Below are 24396 nucleotides of genomic sequence, written 5' to 3'. Positions count from 1 at the left end.
ATAGCTGCAGCAATCTTGAGAAAGGAGAACAGTAGGGGGGATCACAGTACCAGATATCAAACTACATTACAAAGTATTATAACCAAAAGCATGATAACCAAAACAACCTGGTACTGGCACAAGAACAGGCATATAAACCAATGGACCAGTACAGAGACCTCAAAAATCAACCCAAGCCATTACACTCAATACTTGACAAAGGAGGCAAAAACAATACAATGGAGTAAAGACAGCCTCTTCAACAAATTGTGCTGGGAAAACTGGACAGACATGCAAAAAGATGAAACTAGAGCACTCATATACACCAAACAATAAATTTAAGGTGGATAAAAGATTCAAAATTTTTATGGTTTCATGTCTTACATTTAAGAAATCCTAGGGAATGAAATCTCAGACATTTCTTGTAGCAATATGTTTACAGATACATCTCCTAGGGCCATGGTCGGCAAACTGTGGCTCACAAGTCATATGCAGCTCTTCCACAAAATGCCATCTCCTGGGCAAGTCTATTTTGAAGAAGTGGCATTAGAAGTTAAATTTATTTTGAGAGCCAAATTTTTTAATCATTGTACTGTTGATATTTAGCTCTGTTGACTAATGAGTTTGCCGACCACTGTCCTAGGGCAAAAGAAACTAAGAAAATAAACAAATGGGATTACATCAAAATGAAAAGCTTCTACACAGCAAAAGAAACCATCAGATTGAAAAGGGAACCCACTGAATAGGAGAACATATTTGCCAATGATACATCTAATAAGGGATTTATATCCAAAATATATAAAGCACTCATATAACTCAACAACAAAAAGACAATGCAATTAAAAAATGGAGAGATCTGAATAGACATTTCTCCAAAGAGAACATACAAATGGCCAAGAGACACATGAAAAAAAATGCTCAAAGTCACTAATTGTCAGAAATACAAATTAAAACCACAATGAGATATTACCTCACACCTGTCAGAATGGGATCATCAAAAAATCCAGTATTGGAGAGGATGAGGAGAAAAGGGAACACTAGTTTGCTGCTGGTGGGAATGCAGACTGTGCAGCCACTTGGGAAAACAGTATGGAGTTTTCTAAAAATTAAAAATGGAACTCCCATTTGATCCAGTGATCCCACTTCTGAGAATATATCCTAAAAACCCCAAAACACCAAACAAACAATATATGCACCCCTATGTTCATAGCAGCATTATTTACAATGGTTGGGAAACAGCCCACGTGCCCCTCAGTAGATGAATGGATAAAAATGCTGTGGGACATTTGCACTATGGAATACTACACAGCTGTTAAAAATAGGGATCTTTTGCCCTTTGGGACAGCATGGATGGTTCTGGAAAATATTATGCCAAGTGAAATAAGCCAAACTGAGAAAGACAAATGTCACAGGATCTCACTAGTATTTGTGGAATCTAATGAACAAAATGGATTGACCAACAAAGTAAGACCTGAAGCAGGGAGTCGTAGAACAGACTGAAATACCTTGATATGCGGTTGGGGGGACGAGAACAGATAAACCAAAGAACTTATATACTTATATGCATAGCCTATGGTCAAGGGTAATAGGGTAGTGAAGACCTGGGGGTGGGTGGGGCCTGGGAAGAAGAGGGGAAAATGGGAGATACTTGTAATACTATCAACAATAAAAAGTACATTTAAAAAAAATGGTTGAACTAGATTGTTCAAACAAGCAAAAGTTTACAAATTATGTGCCTGAGTTGCCCAAAACCTCTACCTTCCAAAGGTCTCAAAATGGTCTCTTACCTTCCTCCTCTAAACCCTTGGGGTGTCCTGCCCTGCCTGGTAAAAGCATCTCTGAGGCTTTGGGCCATGCCATATAGTATGCTGACAGTGTGATTTATACTGAGTGCCTGGGCCTTGGGTCATACTCTATCAGTTTGACCTCTTGGGATGGAGAGGAGAAGGCACTGAAAACCAAGTAGCTAAGGTCCATCTCACACACACACTGTATGCCTATGTGACGGACCTCTCCTCCCTATACAAGCCCTGGGCACCAAGACATTGGTGAGTTTCTGTGGCCAGTTACACGTTGTCACACATCATCACCGAGAAGATTAAGCTCCGTTTGTGTGACAGCACTGGAAGGACAGCTGGAAGTGTGCAACTGGTTCAGTGCAGCTAGACTCCACCCAATGCACCTTTTTCCTTTGCCTATTTTAGTCTGTATTCTTTTGCTGGAACAAACCATAACTGAGTATAACCGCTCTTCTGGGTCCTGTGAGTCCTGGCAAATCATTAACCCTGAGGGTGGCCTAAAAGATCCCAAACACAAGCTATAATAACACTAACATTTGTGTGTATGCACCTGGCATTACTGTACATTCTTCACATGCATTAACTTATTTTCATGCCCTTAAGAAGTGGTGCTATTGTCTCCATGTTGGGGGAAAAACTAAGGAACAACAACAACAAAAGATCAGGTAGCATAAGAAAAGCAGCAAAAATAGTGAGGATCAAGGACAGTCGGTTTATCACCATCATACCACTCCAGGGTATATCTAAGCCTGCAAAGCTTTTAGCTGAAAGGTATAATATTCTTATCTCCATTCAGGATATGCATGTGCTGTAGAAAGCATAAAATAGAAAGCAAATCCATACAATTGTCCTAAAACAATGGTTTTTTGGGGGGAGGAGAGTGCTGTAAGAGATCATCCGAAGACTTGTATACATGCATATAAGCATAACCACATGACCAATGAATACAAGACATGGGGGGCGGGCGGGAGGGCAGGTGACATATGGGGGGGGGGGGAGGCAGATAGGGGAGGTTGGGGGAGATCAAGGGGATAAAAAGGAGACATGTACTACTATTTGTAATGCTTCAAACAATAAAAATAAATAATAAAATAAAAACAATTAGTTTCTACTCTAAAAAACAATCCAGTTAAACAGTCTACACTTTAAGTATGAAGCCGAACCTTTGGAAATAAAATGGGTTCATGTTTTCCTGGGACAGGGAAGAGGAAGCCACGGGTAGCGGTATATATTTTCTGTGCATTTCTCTCTGCTATAAAGCTCTGATGTGGGTGGGAGTTTGGGAGGGTGTTAATAGACATATAAGGAGCAGAAAAGCCAAACATCCAGAGGACATTAAAACATGCCCAAACAAGCATAAAGAAAACCAGAGCACTCCCTCCAGCACCGCGGACAGCTGCCTAGCTCCTTTCCCCACAGGCCATGGTGAACGTGAGATTGATGGCCATTCCACTTTAGAGAATTTACACTGTTTTTCTCTTCTTTCGTGCTAGGTGGCTTTATTTTACAACATGGCAAGTGAATCACAGCCACAGGGTTAAGAGGGACTTTTAGAGTAACAACAAACTATCCACGAAGGGGTCTTGCAGCCTTTTAATATATCCAAGGTGAGAAACACACTCCTCCAACTCCTAGAGGGACATCTCTGCTAGAAGATTCTTCCTTACATTGAACTTGCCTTAGACAGACAAACATGAGCAGACCAAGGACAATGGCCAGGTACAGAAGGTAATCAGGATGGAAAGCCCTGGGGGCCTAGCAATGGACAATCAGTTGTAGGGTGGAACCTTGCCCCCAGGGTGGCTTTTCCTCCCCTAGCATAAGCCTGGTCATGAGTTTTGGGCCCCCTGACCTTCCCTCCCTAGAGATCACATCTAGGTCTCAGTTGTATTTCAGTTCCAGGCCCAGATAAGCAACAAAACCAGCCACCGCTGATGTCAGCACCAGCTGCATGGAATAATGACCCCCCTGCCCTGGTGCTAGCCAATCAATCAGTGGAGACCACAACCCTGAATAGACACACCTGGAAAACTACTGAATATTCTATTAAGATCTTTCCTGGGGCCTCCCCTAAAATCTCTGCCCTTAGGATGGAGGACCCACTGCACTCTCCTTCCAGGGCGCATGCCTGTCCCTTCCCCTTTCCCCTCTTCTCCTCCGTACCCAGGCACATTACCACTAACTTCCCTACTCCCAAGCTCCAAGGGCCCTTCCCCTACCTCCATAACTTGTTTCCTAAGCCCATTTCTTCTAGGGATTACTTTTTCTACCTCTGTAATTTACCCAATGAATGTTCTCTTACCATTTGGGTCTTGCTCTAAATTATTTCCCAGCAAGAACCCAAGTACTGAGTGTTCTGAATCCAGGTTTGATCTGGGTACATGTATTCTATCTGGTCCACATAACAGCCCTTTATGTATGTACCTAGTGCCCTTCAGCCCTCTCCTCTCCCTCACCAAGGCTAACCAGATTCCTCTAGTGCCCAGGTTTCTTCTCTTAAGGCTTTAATTTTTTAAAATTGATTCTTAAAGAGAAAGGGAGGGGAAAGAGAGAAACAAATATGGATGTGAGAGTGGGACATCGGTCAGCTGCAGGTCTGAAAACCCAAGCATATCCCTGACTGGGAATCGAATCACTCACCCCTCAGTGCATGGGATGATGCCCCACCTACTGAGTCACAAGGGCCAGGACTCTTGCCCAAGTTTCTAAAGCTCACCACTCTGCCACTCTCTGACATCTCTATCAATTGGTTGCCCACAGGGTATCAGCTCAAAATAGATAAAATTATTGCTTTCTTTTTCGCCCCTTTTGTATGCTTCTGTTGAAGCATAGAAAATACACCTAGAATTGCATTGAGCCTTTCTGGCACTCATCTAACACAGCTGAGGGAAAATTTAGCTATCTTTCCGCATGCTGCTGTCTGGCCATTTCTCTCCCATCTTGAAGGTGCTTGGTTGAGTATTAAATTTCATCCTTTAAATTTTGTTTTCACATCTCCACCTTATCTCCATTCTTTTGAACCTTGAAATTTGTGGTTTTAATGAGCATTGGATTTGTTTCCAAACATCCTCTGCCCCTATTTTCAGGGTCATTATGAAAAAACAACAACAACAATCCCACAACAAATGTTCAAATATTGAATCTTCACACAGTCATCTTTTTACATTCACTCATGACAGGAGTATTGGTGAATGTTTCCTGCTGTATTTCAGGGACTGTGAGCAAATGTTGAGAAACATTCTTTTGTGAAATAATTGCCCATAGACTCACAAATACGTGTCACTACTCTGATAGTACCCAGAGGAGAGGGTTTTGGAGGGAAGGGAGACATTAGCTCTAGAAAGAAAGGAAGGAAGGGAAAAGCTATCATTCACACAATGACCTCATTCACAGGCCCAGTTCAGATGACTCCCTGGTGCCTCAGATTGGATCTATGGGATTTCTCTCAATGCTCTGTACTGACAGCAGGCGCAGAATGCCCGCTGTCCTAGCCAATACACTGGGATGTCTTGGTTGATGGCGGGAACAATCAAACAATTCTGAGGAACTGAGTGTGCGGAACTGAACATAACTTTCCTGTCCATTTTTTCCCTGACAGAGAAGATTATTATGGCCTCTACTTTCAGCAGGGCATAATTCCATTAACCTGGTCACACAATGAGCATTTTGAGTAAGTAACCCTATATTATGAAGTATTTGAAATTCACTGGGAAACTATAAAGCAAATACTGCTTAAAAAAAAAAAAATCTAGTACAAATAAATGAAGCCAAGAAAAACTCCCTTAAATCTTGCCCTCAGTCCATTTAGCTGAGCCAAAGTGCTCTCAGGAAGGATTGATCAACTGCTGGCTGATAAAAATGTCTCCACCCCTTGTAAACGGAGCGCTCAGGACCTGTGCAGTTCAGGTATTAACCAGGAGGAGCCCTGGCCTGGGGTCCAGCTCCCCCTCTTGGTGGTAATCTCCCCATTCAGGGACTTGGCCTTCTCACAAGAAGCTTAACACTTTGGCTAAAATAAACATTTTGACTTTCCTCTTGGGTCCCCTTTCCAACACTGAAAGCCAACTTAACCCCAAGGGCAGGCAGGGGAGTGATTTGAGCGATTCAGCCATCATTATCTCAGTGGTGTAGCAGACTCCTCTAACAAAGGCTTCATTCTAGCCTGACAGCCACATTTTGTTTTCCAGCTATGGTCTCATTCTCCCTTTCTCCCTCCCTCTGCCACATTCCTCTCTCCCTGCCGGCTTTTCTTTCTCCCTTTCTACCTTCTCCCTTTCCCTCCAAACTTTTTAATGTTCCCCACTTCATATCAAAGATCTGTAGCCACAGACTAATTTTTCCTGATTCCAAAGACAAGTACATTCCAGGGAGAACAGGTGAAAAAGGAAAACATTCACCATGAGTGAGTACATTCTGCAGAATAACTGTGCTGTAGGCAGTTAGACTTGAGCAGAGCAAGGACAATGGGCCAGGTATAGAAAGGTCACCAGGATGGAAAGTCCCAGGTGCCTAGCAATGGACAATCATCAGTTGGTGAGTGGGACCTTACCCCCAGGGTAACTTTTCCCCCTCTAGCTTATCCCTCATTACTGAATTTTGGACCCTCTGACCTTTCCTCCACAGAGATAACATCTAGGCTTCAGTTGTATTCCAGCTCCGGGCCCAGAGAAGCAGCAAAACCAGCCACTGCTGATGTCATGACCAGCTGCATGGAATAATGAGCCCCTTGCCCTGGTGCCTACCAATCAATCAGTAGAGACCACAACCTTAAATGAACACACCTGGAAAACTACTGAATATTCTATTAAAATCTTTCCCTGGGGCCTCCCCTAAAATCTCTGCCTTTAAACCCTTTGTTAGGATGGAGGACCAAGCTCCCTGTCTTTCCTTTCCCCTCCCTTTTTCCCTCCTCCTCCTGAGGCACCTTGTCATTAGCTTCCTCACTCCCAAGATCCAAGGGCCCTTTTTTTTTTTTTTTTTTTTTTTTTTTTACCTCTAACTTATTTCCTAAGCCCATTATTTTTAGGATTTTTTTTTCTACCTCTGTAATTTTATAAGTAAATGTTCTCTTACACAGTGTTTCCCAAAGTGTGGTACGCATACCCCCAGGGGTACGAGAAGAGTTTGGTGGGGGTACGAGTTGCACCGGAGTTTGGTGGGGATATGCACTGCACCGTGCTTAGCTGCGCCTAATTCTACGTTCTCATGAGTACGAGGGGTACTCAGCGTTACGAAAATTATAGAAGGGGTACACTTATGTCAAAAGTTTGGGAAGCATTGTCTTACAGTATGGGCTCTTGCTCTGAATTCTTTCCTACCCAGAACCCAAGTATTAAGGTTGCTGAACCCAGGTTTGGTCGGATCCCACTGGTCAGATACCTGGTGCCATTCCCACCACCTAGGAGTTCTGCTCTCAGCCAGAGGTTTATTTTCAAAAAGTTATTTATCTCAACAGCTATCGCCATGTGTTCTTCTTACTAATGAATTGCCCTTGCCTGGCTTGAGCTGTGTGGACTCCAAATCAGAGCACAAGAACTCTGCCCTTCAACCCCAGGCATTCCACGGGAGTGATCGAAGAAGAAAGAGGAGAGCTGTGAGGAGTTTCAGAGTGATTCAATGAGACCCCATTGAATCAGGTCCCGGAGATCAGCCCCATTACTTCATCAGGTAGCATTCCACAGCCCCGGCTCTTTTCCCCAAGGTCAGCCATCGGCGTGGCTTTGTGGAATGGCACAAAACTTCTAAAAAGACTTTGGCAATGACACAGGAAAAGAGTGAAGCAGCCCTTGGCAGCTTTGAATCCAACATTTTACTAGTAGAAACATTGGAAGTGAAACATGTTTTTAAAAGGTAAATTTGGCTGCTGAAACTAACTGTATTGGGCACATACCAACTTCAGGAAGGACTTTCCGAGTCTTGACAACTTTTGTCCTTTTTAGTATTTTTATGCTTTTCCGGGAAGAAGTAAAAAACAATGCTGTTGTAGAGAGATAGGGTATTTCATGATACTTCAAGATCCTTTCTTTTAAACGTATAACATTCAGCCAAATACCTGGGAACCCCTCCACAAAACCGCAGTCAGGCAACATGGGACGCTGATTAGTGTGGAGTGAGCAGATTAGGCCTCATTGAGGACTGAGCTTGGCTGCCAGAGACAAACGGTCCAGGAACTTGGACGTGAGGAGGAAGGAATTGGGGAAGGGAGCCAAAGAAAGGCCAGCGTTTCCACTGGCAGCTGCAACTGGACATTTCGTTTAATTATTTACACAGGAGTTTATTGGCCTTTATGAGACTATATTCCTGTCATATTAATTCTCAGTTTTGCATCTGTAAACTGAGAGACTATTACCACCTTCTCCACAAGGCTGTGAGGGCTATCAGCTGTAACAAAGGGCCTGGCTGGCGTGGCTCAGTGGTTGAGCATCAACCTACGAAGCAGAAGGTCAGGATTCTGTGCTCAGAGTGGGGTGTGAGGAGACAGCTGATCAATGATTCTCTCTCATCACTGATGTTTCTCTCTCTTCCTCTCCTTCCCTCTGGCCGAAATTAAAAAAATATATATCTTTTCAAAAACAAAATATTTTTTTCAAGATGTAATAAAGTGCTTGGAGTTCTCTGAAGGAGAAATTATTTAAATGGGAAGTGTTTCTCATCTTACTATAAGGTGACAAGATTTTAATATTGGTAAAATGGGACACCATTGACCGGGAGGGTGGGGGGACAGTTCTTGATTAAAAATTTGATCTATATGGAGCAACAAAAATTTGTATAGAATGCAAAAATAGTATTGTAATATATTTTTTTAAATTTCAACCTAAGTACAATTTAAAAATATAAAAAATTATATATAGTCGTGTCATTTTCAAGGCTGGCACTAGACTTTTTGCTGCCACTATAAAATATAAATAATATAAGGACTGTCTGCTAAATTCAAGAAAATTTATGTATTTATGAAATAAATAACTTACCTAAATTATCTGAATAGCTCATTTGTAATGACATCACTTGTTTAACTAGCTTACTAGCCCGCAGTAAGATGTGTATCGCCTGAGAGACAGTTACAAAATGTTTTCGTCGCTGCCAATCCCCAAAAATGCCATTGTTCGTTAAGTCCAAACAATGGTGGTCGAATTCTAACAACTGATCAACAATGTGAACTTTGATAAGCAGTTCTCGATAATCAGTTCTCAACAATTATTTGTTATTATTAAAGTTTAACATTATAAAATTAACAAAAATAATTTAAAACTCATATCCTGGCTAAATAGCCACATGGCCGCCGAAAACTCTATTATTCCCTTCCCGTTCTCCCACCGTTCCCAAGCTTGTTGTGCCTTCTTTCCAAAAATAGGGACTTTTTTTAAAAACGCCGCGGGACGCAGGACAAATTGTTAAAAATTGGGACTGTCCTGCCAAAAGCGGGACGTCTGGTCACCTTATCTTACTAACACCTCCTGAGTGTGAACATGAACCACCAACACTGCCTTGTCTGAGAACAGAGACAGCCCATGTCTGCCCACTTGCAGAAAACCAAGGAAAAGACCACAAACGAAAAAACAGCTGTGGAGGAGGAATCAAAATGGCAGTGTAGATAAATGTAGATATGCCGGTACTTGCCGCCTCCCACAACCACACCAAAACTACAATTAAAATACAAACAACTACCACTCAGAACCTCCTGAAATGTAAGTCCTAAAACTAGAGAGGAAAAGAAGAAAGCACACTGAGACTGGGAGGAGGGGAGGACAGGCTGGTCTGGCACCCACACTGTAGAGACCACCCGTGAGGAGCAAGGAATCCCAGCCCACACCAGCCCCCCAGCCCAGGGTCCCAGAGCTGGGAAGAGAAGACCTTGTAACTTTGGGCCATAAAAACCAGTAGGGATTGTGTCTGAGAGACAAAGAGGCTGCTGGAATCCCAGGTGTAAAGGCCGGCGCACAAACTTACTCAGTCTGTCTTCCTCTGAGCTCCAGCGCTGGGCGTGCTGAGGGACCCAAACACGTACAAGGGCGACTGGATTGTCTGGCATCAGGACAGGAACTCAAGGGCAGCTTTCTCCCAGACGGGAGTGGCCAGGGTCACTGTGCCAGTGCCGGGACCTCCAGTCTAGCAGGGCTGACTAGCAGCCATATCAGCGAGGCCCACACTGGCTCCGCTCTAGCGATTCCCTAAGACTCCACCCCCATCCAATTTGTAGCCCTGCCCAAGCTGTTTGCAGCAGCTTTTCCATATTAATGGCCTGGCTTAGGCTTCAGACTTTTCTAAAGTCTCTCAAACAAGCTGCAGCTGGTAACAGCATGCCCCAAACCTATTAATAAAAGGCCCAACACCCAGCACCAGTACCATCCTGCCTTGCTTCACAGCTGGGTTTTGCCTCCTGCATAGCAGCTTTCCCACTGCAGTTATACAGCTGGTCCTCACAGCCAACTGGCCTGGAGGTCAACTCCTCCCAGAGATGCCAACAGCAATCAAGGTTCAACTGCAAAACTGTGCACAGAGCCCACACAGGGGTGCATCTAGTGTACAGCTCAGGTGACTGAGGAGGTTGAACCACTAGGCCCTATTGGACACCTACTATACAAGGCCACTATACCAAGTTCGGGAGACATAGCAGCTCTACGTAATACATAGAAACAAACACAGGGAAGCAACCAAAATGCAGAGACAAAGAAACATGTCACAAATGAAATGAAAGCAAGAAAACTACTGGATACAAAGTTTAAAACCATGGTTATAAGGTTATTACTCAAGGATCTTCGTGAGACTTTCAAGGATCCTAGTGAGAGACAAGAAAAAGGACCAGTCAGAAATTAAGCATACGCTAACTGAAATAAAGAACAATTTACAGGGATTCAATGGTAGAGGATTCTGAGGATTAAATCAATGATTTGGAATATGAGAAAGCAAAAAACACCCAATCAGAAGAGCAAAAAGAAAAATGAATAAAAAAATATGAAGATAGTGTAAGGAGCCTCTGAGATAACTTCAGGTGTACCAACATTTGCATTATGGGGGTGCCAAAAGGAGATAAGAGAGAAGATATTGAAAACCTATTTGAAGAAATAATGACAGAAAACTTCCCATACATGGTGAAAAAAAGTAGACTTACAAGTGCAGAGAGTCCCAACTAGAGGAACCCAAAAATGCCCCACACCAAGACACTTCATAATTAAAATGCCAAGGGTTAAAGACAAAGAGAGAATCTTAAAAGCAGAAAGGGAAAGAAGTTAGTTACCTATAGGGGAATGCCTATACGATTGTCAGCTGATTTCTCAACAGAAACTTTGCAGGCCAGAAGGGAGTGGCAAGAAATATTCAAAACAATGAATAGCAAGGACCTACAACCAAGTTTACTCTAGCAAAGCTCTCATTTAGAATTGATGGTCAGATGAAGAGCTTCACAAACAAGAAAAAAAGGAGTTCATTACCACCAAACCAGTATTACATGAAATATTGAAGGGTATTATTAAATGAGGAGGAGGAAGAGAAGGAGAACTTCAAGAAATAAAAATATATAAACAATAAAATGGCAACAAATATATATCTATCAACAATCAAGTCTAAAAATCAAAATAAATGAACAAAGAATCTAATGAACAAAATAAACTGGTGAATAAAACAATCAGAGGCATTGAAGCATGGAACAGACTGACAGTGAATCTCAGAGGGAAGGGGATGGTGGGTAGGAAAAGATTATCTATGGACACAGATAGTAGGATGGTGAAGTCCTGGGGTGGGGCAGGAACCAGTTGGAGGGAGGAATGGGGAGGGGAAAGAGGATGTCTGTAATACTCTCAATAATAAAGATTTTTTTAAAAATAGCCATGGAGCAGGAGATTAATTACATGATGAAAGTATTCTTTTTAAAAAATATATTTTATTGATTTTTTTACACAGAGGAAAGGAGAGGGATAGAGAGTTAGTAACATCGATGAGAGAGAATCATCGATCAGCTGCCTCTTGCACACCTCCTACTGGGGATGTGCCCGCAACTAAGGTACATGCCCTTGACCGGAATCGAACCTGGGACCTTTCAGTCCGCAGGCCGACACTCTATCCACTGAGCCAAACCGGTTTCGGCTGAAAGTATTCTTGATTTTACTGAGCAATTTACCAAAGAATTCCCTTAAACAGTGGCCCTAGTGCACCTGAAGTGTGAGAGAATTCAAGATCCTAACTAGTAGGTGGTGCCCAAATCCTTCATAGGAACACAGGGTGTCAGAGGGAGGTCTAATGGCCTAATCTATACTGAACCAGTAAACTAGCCTTGGACTCACTCCACATTCTCTGTGTATGTGGGTCTGCAAAGTTCTGAAGAATGGGACACACTGCTATACTTATTTTGATGTGATTCAGGAGTTTTGATACGGTCAGAAGAAGTGTGAAAAAGTACGAGTTTTCAACATGCAGGTATTTCTGGAGAGGTATTTTTGTTGCCAATCAGAACTTAAAATAGCACAGCAACTGACTGCAGGTGCTTGCACCTCCTGCTTTGGATAGAGTTGTATTTCATTGGAAGTAGACTGGCACAAAGAGCTGTCAGTCCATTCTGGAGCATTCTAATGGTTCTTCATAATTCTCCTCCCTTTGAAGTGGTGGTGCACAACTTCAGTGGAGTGGCTTCGGTAGAACTAGAATGTGATGTTTGAAAACAGGTAGAAAAACACCAGAAGCTGCCAACAACCAAGACAATGAAGATGACCCATTCCATGGGCACTGGCAAAGGATGGCTGGTGTTCTCCATGAAAATGACCATTTATGTGCCTATTTTGGGGGGTCAAATGACAGTTCATTAATGGATCTCAATTATAATGTGTTAATGGATCTTCTCTGATATTACTAGGTTAGCCTGAATATCAGTTTTCTTCCTGAGGGTCTGTACCTTCCCTGCCTAGATGGGGTTTAGGAACAGCACATCGCAAGGACAGGGTGATAAGAAATTTGCTTTTCAACTGAGTAGAAAAGACTGAGTAGAATTGAGGCTGGCAGGAATGGGAATGGACTTCATCCAAGAAAGCTAAGCAAGTGCAATACCCAAGAAGGTGCTCAATAAGTCCTGTGGAAGGAAGGCAGGAAAAAAGGGAGGAAAGAAGGGAGGGAGGGAAGAAGGGAGAAAGGGAGGGAGGGAGGAGGAAGGTGAGTAGGGAGGCACAAACAGCATGATAACAGATGTGATACAGGAGAAAGAATTTGAACTGGAATAAAGAAAACAAATTTACAATATTTTGCCACCTGCTAGTTATGGGTAAATCATTTAACTTCTGTGTGCCCCAGCCACTTTGTCTATATAACATAGGGATAATAATCTATTTTTAAAATATTTATTTTTTAAAAATTCTCAAAACCTGAAAAGCTCAGTTTTCAAAAATCCTCAAAACAAGTCTAGGAAACACCTGTTTCCAGAGCTGGGGAGAAGGGGTTTGCGGTGACCATGTGGAAGCAAATGGAAAGCTGTGGAAAGTGGGAAGCAAATGAATCAGGACAAAGATGTGACAGAGGAGGCCTGGCAAAAAGGGGCCGATCTGGCTGAGGCCGGAACAGGGTGGTGAAGAGGAGGCCGCTTGAGAGACAAGAAGGAAGAGAGGCAAGGGGCCTGTGTCTTGGATTCCTCCTTCTCCTTGGCTTTGCCTTCTGTGTCCTGCACCTACTCTTCCTGGCCACACCCTGGGTGCAGGGTTCCAAAGATCCTGGCCCAATGCAGCACAGAATGGCATTGGCCAATGTAAGTCTTACCGTTTTTTTTTTAATTAAAAAATAATTTTTTTTTGGGGGGGGGGGGTGTTTGTTAATCCTCACCTGGGAATATCTTTCCATTGATTTTTAGAGAGAGTGGAAGGGAAAGGGAGCAACAGAGAGGGAAACATTGATGTGAGAGAGACACATCTATCAGTTGTCTTCTGCACACACCTGACGGGGCCTGGGACTAAATCTGCAACCAGAAGCATGTGCCCTTGACTGGAGTCAAACCGGGGACCCTTCAGTTTGCAGGACTGTGCTCTAGCCACTGAGTCAACCCGGCCAGGAGTGTGAGTCTGACTTCTAACCAGGAATTCAAGGCAGCTCCTTTCCAGGGAACCAAGCCCAGTCATTGACTGCATCTCTGTCGGGGGCTCGGGACTTTTCACTGTTTAGTAGAAACTTCCATTGGGAATGAAATCAAAACCAACACAATGGAAACCCTCATGTACAACCTTGGGGAAGGAAGCACTCCTTATTGAGCTGCTTTTCAGTGCTTCCTGAGTACTTATTCACGCCTCTGTCATTCCCCTCTAACACTGGTCCCCTGAGGTTATATCCACTTAATAACTGAGGAAGCCAAGATGTGGTGGGGTTAATGACTTGCCCAAGGTTACAGAGCTAAAGCAATCAGTAGAGGACAAAAACCTTACACCTGTGGGTGAAGACCGTGGCAGGGGTAAGGGCATGGGGTGGGGTGGGTATCAGGTAGAGGGGAGCTATGGGGGGGAGAAGAGGAACACCTGTAATAATCTGAACAATAAAGATTATATATATATATATATATAATCAATCAGTAGAAGAAAATGGCAAGAACCCGCGCATGTAACAAAATTGAGGAATAAAGATAAACAGAGAGGAAGAGAACAGGGTAACCACCATGTCCGAGTCAGGAAGCATCAGCCAGCAGGTGGGGTGAGGGTGTGGTGATGTGTGATGCACCTCAGAGGCCCGGCTGAGCAGTGGGGCAAAGTGAAGCAGGGCTCTCAGGCGGATCGCAGGCGTCACAGGAACACAGGGGTTTCCAGGGAGATGCTGGAAGCTCAAGCTCAGCGCACTTACTTGTGGCCTTGGCATAAAAGCTCCAACACTACAGCGTGGACACGGTAAGCCCAAATGCTATCTACAACAAGGGTTTGCCTACATCTGAAAAGAAGCCATCATTCTGAATGCAAGCAGCACCCTGTTTTTCAAGACGGACACAGCAAAGAGGTTTTTAGCACACGCTCCGGTCATGAAAGCATATAAGAGAGGCTGGATGCCGGCTAGAAGGTGAGTAGGCATACACAGCATCGGCTTTACTGGAATCCAGCAAAATGCTTGTTTACCAACAGCAACCTGCTCACGAGGCAGAAAGGTTCCTTGTTTTTTGTTTCTCTGGCCTGGACTACACCTCCCTTCTCAAGTGCTTGCCACTGACCGTGGCGCTTGGGCAAACAGGAATCTTTCTCAGAACAGACCCGGTGAAGTAATGGAACTGTTTGAACTGGAACCTGCACCCAAGCCACTCAGCCACATCTGTCCCTTTCCCTCTAATCCAATCTTACTTCCCCTTTGCCCGGAGCTCCAAACACTTTATCTCAGAATCTGCCATGTCATTCTGTATCAGAAAGAGGAAACATGCCCTGCACGTGTGGGTTTTTTTGTTTTGTTTTCTTTTTCAGCCCTGTTCATTTTCTCAGGGACCAAATCCATTGTGTAGAATTTCCTCTCATGCCAACAGTGCATAGCTAGATCCTAGGGAGAGGGCCCCTGCGTCTCTGCCGCAGGAGAGAAAGCTGTGTCTCAGCAAGATTCTCAGGCGGCGATGAAGCTGAGCAGCTATGTTTCTTTGTCCTTTAAGAAACGTTAACCAATTCCTGTCCAACAGCCTGCATACAACATTGGGCATTTTATGACTTACCCAGGAGGTGTTTGCTTCCAGAAGCAACATCTCAGGCCTTAGCTGCTGAGTAAGAACAACACCCCAAAAGTAAGAACTTCCTTTTTCCCTCCCTGAAAACCAGTCACATGACAATGAGGGGGCAGCTGAGACTGGGTCATTCGTTCAGAAAAGATGCATTTTGTAATTTTATTTAAGACTGACTTCTAACCAGGACTTCTGTTCCCATGCCACACGGTCATACAGACCCTTTATGCCCTGACTGTGTGGAAGACAAGGTCCTCCTGTTCCCACACAGCCACCCCTCATGCTTTCTGTATGGCTTGCACTTCATGATGATGCATGACTCCTGCCGGAAATGAGCAGTTACCCAGCAAATGCATACGTGCGCCCTGTAAAAAGAGGGTTTCAGGCGGAAAGATCACTAAAGTCATGGCCCATCCTATTGGCAGCTGAAAACAGTTAAACGGACATTTACTACCCAGGCAGGGACCAGAATGGGGCAACGTGACTTAACATTTCTTTCTGGCTCAGAATTCTGAACTTAGTCTAGGCTTTCCCCTACCTTCTCCATCCGCACCCCCAAAATCAGATGGCTCACAATGTCTTTATGACACCTCACTTCTCTGTAGGATCCATGAGGGATATTGAGAGAGCATAAGGATGAAAGCGCTTGGTCAAAAGAACCAACCAGAAGTCCCACCAGGGCACCTGTGGACCAGACCCCAAAGTGCTGGCACCTCCAATCACTGACCACATAGGGTGGGATAGGGTGGACCTGAGAATTGGGGCCATGCTTTACTTGAGCCAGTGGAGACACAACTTGGGGGGTTTTAGGCCCCTTTCTCTATAAATGATTCTCTGGATCTCTGATAAGTTTAATAAATAAGGAAGAGAAAGAACGATTATATATATTCAGCCCAACTTTGTCCATGGTGAGGCTACAACAAAAATTAACCCAACCTTCCTGGTATTTACAAGAATTGAATGTTTTGACTCTATGAATGGTGTCATCATACAGCTAGAAAATGAAAGAAAAAAAAAAAAAGAAGAAGAAAATGTGCACACCCTTTGCCCCTGCAACTTCCAAATTCAGAGTCTACCCAAATTCAGAGGGACTTTCCTATGAGGATGAGGAGGCATATCAAAGACAGTCACTGAGTCACCCTATAATGCCCATCAAAAGGAAATGGCTAGTCTGATCTATTCATATTCTGGAATGCTACGCAGTATTGAAAACGGGAACTCTGACTAAATTTACTAACACAGACATTACATAACAAGATGCTACAGGGTACAGTGTGTCCACCCAAAATTTGTATGTTGAAGTTGTAACACCCAAAACCTCCAATTCTCTCTGTTTGGATACAGAATCTTTTAACAGATAGTTAAGATCAAGTGACGTGGGCCCTAATTCAATAGGATTGGTGTCCATATAAAAAGAGGTAAGACTATGTAAAGACACGGGGAGAACAGGATCATCTATAATATAAGCCAAGGAGAGAGGCCTCAGAAGACAACAACCCTGCCAACACCTTGATCTTGCACTTCTAGACTCCAGAACTGTGAGAAAACACATTTCCATTGTTTCAGACACCTAGTCTGTGGACTTTGTCACAGCAGCCCTGCAAACTCATACACTGAACTACCTAGACAATTGAATGGAAGGGTGTACCCCAGCCTGATAACAGTGGTTACTTATGGAGAGGGATCTGGATTAAAGATAGTGGTTGAAGGGGAATTTAGCCTTAAATATAAGGTTTCATTTTTTTTTTTTTTTTTTGCAATGAGAAACCCCCCATATGTTATTTGTACATCAATTTAAAAATACCTCTTCCATGGCACAGTATGCAGAGATGCAATGCACTTCACCATCTGGATGGAACAGTCTCGGGCACTTGAGAACACGTGCACTGTCACCCCCAACCCTTGCATTCCTGTCTGCCTTAGTCAAGTGTCCCATCCCTCTAGTGCAGTGCTTCTCAACCTTTCTAATGCCTTTAACAGAGTTCCTCATGTTGTGGTGACCCCCAACCATAGAACTATTTTCATGGCTACTTCATAACTGTGATTTTGCTACTGTTAATGAACTGTAATGTAAATACCTGTGTTTTCCGATGGTCTTAGGCTCTACAGCAGTGGTTCTCAACCTGTGGTCTTAGGTGACCCACAGATTGAGAACTGCAAGCAGGGTCGCCTAAGACCATCAGAAAACACAGATATTTACATTAGGATTCATTAACAGTAGCAAAATGGTTGAGGGTCACCACAGCATGAGGAACTGTATTAAAGGGGCGTGGCATTAGAAAGGTTGAGAACACTGCTCTAGTGCCTCCATGCCTCTGAGAGTCCCTTTTGCTTGGAGCCTTTTACCCCTCCCCAACCCTCCCCCCCGCACCTGTTCCCCCTTTTAAGCCTGTTCCTCCTTCAGATCTCAGCTCCAATGTCTTGCTCAGTGGGTTTTCTCCAGGCCCACTCTGTTCTTTTGATGTCTTCTTCACCTCTGTACTCCCAGGGACTAATCAGTGCCTTCAGCTAAGTAAATGTTCAATAAACGGTTCCAAATGCACGGGTGACGAGGACATCCTCTAGCGGCCTGCCTTTCCATCCACTGTGTCTCAGCGGTCCACCATTTCAGTCAGTGGCATCAGCAGGCTCCTTAGAGACCAGGACTGTAATCCTGCCATGAGGGAGGTCCTAGCCTCTAACAGTTTCTATAACACGAGGGGACAGCTATGTTTCCGGGCCAGCCAAGTCCCATTTGCTTCCAACTCTGATGAAAGCAGCGGAGAATGTATCGCAATTTACTTTTTTTAAGTTCTGTGCCCGGAAAGGTCTCCAAATGACTTAACCCACAATAGACCCAAATCAAAGACACCTGCTGAGCTCGGACCGGAGGCTCCACGGAGCCAGGCCTTACCTCTTCATCGGCTTGGGCGAGCAGTCCCTCTCCAGGTTGGAGGAAGTGTGCTTCACGTGCATCGCGTTGTAGGACGTGTGCGTGTAGTCGTTCTCATCGCTGTAGTCGGGACCGAGTAACGTCCGGGCCCAGGTTCCCATGTCGTAAGGAGGAAGGGTTCCCCCGAATTCGGAGGGCAAGAACTCCGGGTGGATGAGCTGGTGGAGGCTGTTTAAATTGTTCCCGTGCAGGAAAATCTGGGAAGAAAAAAGTAGTGAGCCGTGAAAAACTCCAAAACGTATGGACGGAGTATTTCATCTGATACACAACGGAGCGATGACGCATCGGATGCGGTGCTGCTGATCAGGGTACTTAAGGAGACATTCAGTTCTGTGTCTAGAACGCTGTCTTCATGAAATGTTCATTTATTGCTCAGAAAAGGGGCTGCACTCACAGTCCTTAAAAAGGAAGTTTATGAACAATTTGGGTAGGATATGGCCCTGGCCCCAATTTACGGATACAGGGATCTCCTAATTATCCTGCTGATAAATGTAGTGGTGCAGATTCCCCGCCCCGCCTCATCCCCCCCTCCCCCCCCATGCTGCATAGGCACCTCCACACTGCTCTCTCCTCTCTCCTGGTGCATTCTCTGCCCTCTGCACCCCCACCCCTCAGTATTCCCATTACTCCCAGGCCTACACCAAGGGGCGGCTTCTTCCTAAATGTTGGCTATTAAAATATTCCATAAACAGGAAGCTGCTTGACCCCATACCTCCCACAAGCATTGGCAGCAGCATGGGCATCTGGTATTTGCATGCCTTCAAAATTCCCTTTGGTTTGTCACTGGGACTCTGAAAATAACCCAGTTCTACTAAATTATTGATTGAATCCAGGCCATTTGCAAACTCCAGCTGCAGCTCAAACGCTCAGGGACTGCAGAAACGCAGAAAAACCACAGAGAAAAATAAGAAGGGGGGAGAGAGAGAGAGAGAGAGAGAGAGAGAGAGAGAGAGAGAGAGAGAGAGAGAGAGAGAGAGAGAGATATGGAGAGCAGGGGCACTGTAATTGTCCCCCCCCACACACACACACACACCTCCCCCACATTCCCAGCATTGGGCGCTTCTTGTCATTACCCGCTTCCTGGTCTTGTCTTTAAGGAATGGCTTGATGAGTGTGTACAGGGCGTGAATGTACCAGGGCTGGTTGACGAAATGGACGCCTCCGAAGCGGGCGGGAAAGCTGTCCTGGGGAGGAAAGAGAGAAACACACTCAGTGAGCGAGGAGCACATGCTGCAGGTTAAGGTTGGCCCGGGCCAGTAGGGCCACAATTAGAGGACAACCTTGTCTTCTCTCGGAACCTCTCACCAATGGTGGGAAAGACAGAAACACACCCTTCGTATCTGCTGAGATGTCCTTCTGTTCCCCTTGCCCTGACTCCCCAACCCCTTTGACTCCACAGCTTAAATAGCATATGTGGGTGTCAGGCCTGCCTTTCCCAAGTCACAATTATGTGTCCACCCACACAGCAGGAGCGTGTGCAGCTGGCTAGAAGAGAACCAGAATGCTTTGTGGCCTTAAGAAACCCACGTTTCAGTTTCCAGGAGCCCTAAGCACAGATCTCCCTGCTTACCCGCATTCTCTGCTCATCTGCTCCACCCCTCCCCTGCCCAGACCCCCCTTCCCCCAATCACCATGACAATGGCTGTTCTTTGTGGGTGAGTGAGGTTCTGTAGAAAGGGGTTGGAAAAGAATTTCAAATGCCCTCTGAATCCACAGACACCAAGGGTACCAGCACCTTTTTCACAGATTACAGAGCAGGTCCTCACTTCATCCAGGGACAATAGGTCCCGGAGAAAAGATACTTGTTGATGGGCTAGTGCAGTGTTTGGCAAACTCATTAGTCAACAGAGCCAAATATCAACAGTATAACGATTAAAATTTCTTTTGAGAGCCAAATTTTTTAAACTTAAACTTCTTCTAATGCCACTTCTTCAAAATAGACTCACCCAGGCCGTGGTATTTTGTGGAAGAGCCACACTCAAGGGGTCAAAGAGCCGTATGTGGCTCGCAAGTCACAGTTTGCCAACCACTGGGCTAGTGAATTCTCCTACTGGAGCTCCTCTATTTCTGCAGAACAACGCATTTTTTTAAATTAAATTATTATCTGTGTACATATTTTAACATTGCCCACCCCTCCATACATACCCTCCCTCCCCAGAGTTTTGTGTTCATTGGTTGTACTTATATGCATGTATACAAGGAAGATAAGAGAACAACGCATTTTGTAAGTACCCGGAAATACTAAGAGCGTGTTTTTTTAAATGGTTCCAATTTTGGAATCCAGATCCGAGCACGGGTGTGTGTTTTAGAAGCCAAGAAGCTGCTGTCAGTGCTCATTAGATTCACAGAAGAAGGAGCCTTGATCACAAAGTCCGAGCTAGTCCCACAGCACCTGAGGTCCCACCGAGGGGCTTCCCCAGATTGCATGGCGTTCGTCTTGGTTAATGGAATTTAGAAAGAAGAAACATCTAATGCAATTTGAATTGCCAAGTGTGCTGGCGATCAATTTCAGTGCAACAAATGTCTTTACAAAGGTTAGCAAGATGAGATGAAAGCAGAAGGGGCCTGGCTTTCTGAGCTGAGGGTTCAGGTAGCTCGCTGCTTCCTGCAGGTGTCTGAAATGCCTTGCCTGGGTCATTTTTAGTAACATGAAAAAAAGGTTATTAACTTTTTTTTTTCCAGGACCCTCTGAGTCTACAGGCACTCTCGGCATTTTTTATACCAAGACCTAGTTTTCAATAAATATGTGCAACTGTGCTTAGGGTTGACATTTGAAAAACTTAAAAGCATTTTTGCCTCTATGTAGGCATTTTACATAGAGCAAAGAAATTAGATATTTTGAAGGTTACACTTTAATTTCAATTAAAGGTCTTTCCTCTTGCAATGTATTTATTTTTTTGCCCTGTTTCTTTTATTTTAAAAAACTTAATGAAGCCACCAAGTAAAGGTGGAGAGATCATTTATACTAATTTAGACATTTGTCATAATCTCTCATTATTCCAAATCTGAATTGAGAAATAGAAAAAGCTCTTAATAAGGCAGTCTTTTCCCTTTTAGGAACAGTTTGGGATCTAAAAATTCTTTGGGGGGGAAAAAAAGACATTCCCCCAAGTTTTTCCTTGGCAGTAAGTGTTAATCACTAATCTTACTCTTTTTGGTCCTTTGCAACTTGTTATTCAGAAGTATAATCCATTATTCCATCCACTAAACATGGGTTCTGAGGGGCTGCAGAATGAGAGGAAAGGTTTTAGCTGTAAAAGCAGGGCTTTACTGTGTTTTTCTTTTAAATAGGACCAATAAGAAGAATTTTATTTCTGCTGAGAGTCTGTTATATTACACATTTCTCAGTTAGGATAGTGGAAGAAAACTCTATAAATACTACTCTAGAGGCAAAAGGTAAAATCTCAAAAGAAAATATTAATCTTTTAAAAATATCTAGAGAGCCTTAGCTTTAGTCTATGGAATCTCCATCATCAAAAGCTGCCAGAACTGTCCTCTATTTGTGTCAGAGGAGGTTACTGGTAAAAGACAAAACACAGGCCTGAGACCCTGCCAGTTCTCTCCAGGGTGGCTCTGACTTCACGTCTGCCAGCTTGAAGTCCCAGTGCATTTTTACTGCTCTCCTTCAGCCAGCTACCATGTGCAGATAAATTCACATAAAATCGTATGCTTCAGACTTCTGGGTTTAGGCCAGAGGAGAAACATGATTTTTCTTCTAGTCCCATCTATAAAATGCAAATGAAGGACCTCCTGTGCAATAAAGGCAATGTGCAAATATTCTGGGTATTCTCAAATGAGTCTGACCATATTATTAATAACTAGAGGCCCAGTGCACAAAATTCGTGCACAGAGTGGGGGTCCTCTCAGCCCAGCCTACACCCTCTCCAATCTGGGACAACCTTGGGGGATGTCTGACTGTCGGTCAGGCCTAAACCGGCAGTTGGACATCCCTCTCACAATCCTGGACCGCTGGCTCCTAATCACTCTCACCTGCCTGCCTGCCCGGTCACCCCTAACTGCTCCCCCTGCTGGCCTGATCACCCCTCACTGCCTGTGTGCCAGTCTGATCACCCCTAATTGCCCCCTGCTGCCAGCCAGGTTGCCCCCAACTTCCCCCTCCCTGCCAGCCTGGTCACCCCCAAGTTTTCCCCTGCTCCCCCAACCAGCCTGGTTGCCCCCAACTGCCTCCCCCCGCCTTCCCCCCCCCCCCCCCAAGCTTGCTGGCCTGGTCATCCCACACAGCCTGCTGTTCAGTCATTTGGTCGTTCCTCACTAACCCCCCGATGGCCTGGTCATAGGCAGCCATCGTGTGAGGGTGTGAGGGTCAATGTGAATATTACTTCTTTTTTATATAGGATGATGATGATGATGGTGGTGGTGGTGGTGGTGTGTGTGTGTGATGCAAAGAGAAAGGTGAAGGAGAAAAAAAATTAGCAGACACAACCCTCTTCTGGGCAATATCCATCAGTGTTGGTCATGTAGCCTGATCATGTTAGCAAACTTCAGGTAAAGGGGAAGTCATCTGCCACACAAATGTCCCCCAGGTCCCTAAGAGGGCTCATCACCCTCAGGGAGGTGCACTTCTTAGGAGCTGGAGCAGATCTAGCTCAAGCCTTAAAAGGGGACATATGTAATACTTTGAACAATAAAGATTTTTTAAAGAGATGGTAAGTCTTGATTCAATGACAATGTAACACTGTTGGTTTTGTTCTTAGCAACTGTATGTTAAAACAAATCCCAGGTGATCCATCATAACAACAGGTTAAAATATGGAAAACATATGATCATCAATTGTTTCAGAAAAGGCATTTGATAAAATTTAACACCCTTTCTTGATAAAAACAAGTAGGAAAAATAGGTCTCTATTTGCAGATAACTTGATTATCAACATAGAAAATCCCAAATAATCTATTTAAAATAAACAAACAAAAACCCTCCTATAACTAAATAGTTCATCAGAGAAACATACAGAGACTCAATCATACTACTATATATTAACAATAAACATAAAAACATCAAAATTTAAAATATATAACCATTTAAAATTGCTCAAAAATTTAAATATCTAAGCATAAATCTAATAAGACATATGCAGAATTTTTATGCTGAAAACTACACAATGCTGAAGGAAAAAATCAAAGAAGATTTCAATAAATGGAGAAGCATATTATATTGTAACTCAGAAAAGACGACATACTAAATATGCCAATTCCCTTCAAATTGATAGACAAGTTTAATGCAGTGCCTAGCAAAAGCTACTAGTAGTTAAGATTTTTTTTTTTAGACATTGATAGGATTCTTTTAAAATTTATATGGAAAACATAGATCCTAGAATAGCTAACACATTTTGAAAAGAAGAATGAAGTGGAAGGAATCATTCCATCCAATTTTAAGACTCTTTATACAGGTACAGTAGTCAAGACTGTGTGGCACTGGAGGAGGGAAAGATGCATAGGTCAGTGAAGCAGAATAGAGAATTAAGAAATAGATCCACACAAATATACCCAACTGGCTTTTTTTTTTTAATAAGGTGGAAAGTATTTCAATGGAGGGAAGAAAGCTGGAGGAATAATTGCTCTTCTACAGGTCAAAAGATGAACCCGACAGCCACACGCCTCATGTGAAGTTAACTCCAAATGGATAATGAACTTAAATGTAAAACATGAAGCTATAAATGTCTTAGAAAAAAATATAGGCCACAACCTTTCGGAAGTCAGACTACGCAAAAAGACTTTAGATGTCATCAAAAGCATAATATAGAAAATAAAAGAGTTATAAATTAGATGTTGTCAAAATTAAAAATGTATACCCTGAGAAAGAGTGGAAAAGAAAAACTATGACCTGGGTGAAAACAGAGCAGAGTTTTTCACAATAGCCCAAACTGGAATTAACCTACATGTCTTCAACGAGTGAATGGTTAACCAATTGGTACAGTTATACCATGGAATACCCACCACTCACCACCTAAAAGGAACATTTACTGACACACACATAACAATCTGAATGAACCTCCAGAGAATTTGACTAAATGGAAAAATCCA

At 43.7% G+C, this 24396-nt stretch overlaps 1 protein-coding gene across 1 annotated transcript in view; it reads right to left on the bottom strand.

Annotated features, from left to right (window-relative positions):
- The window catches only part of CLVS1 (clavesin 1), a 126651-nt gene that overhangs the window by 4205 nt on the left and 98050 nt on the right, over positions 1–24396 (bottom strand). The window contains exons 4-5 of the mRNA XM_036437006.2: positions 19429–19539; positions 18317–18552 (exon numbers count right to left, since the gene is read on the bottom strand). Coding sequence (XP_036292899.1) covers positions 18317–18552; positions 19429–19539 — 347 coding nt within the window. The remainder of the gene's footprint in view (positions 1–18316; positions 18553–19428; positions 19540–24396) is intronic.

This window comes from Pipistrellus kuhlii, unplaced genomic scaffold, assembly GCF_014108245.1.
Source record: "Pipistrellus kuhlii isolate mPipKuh1 unplaced genomic scaffold, mPipKuh1.p scaffold_m20_p_14, whole genome shotgun sequence".
Lineage (NCBI taxonomy): Eukaryota > Metazoa > Chordata > Mammalia > Chiroptera > Vespertilionidae > Pipistrellus > Pipistrellus kuhlii.
This window is presented reverse-complemented; position numbering and strand designations above follow the sequence as displayed.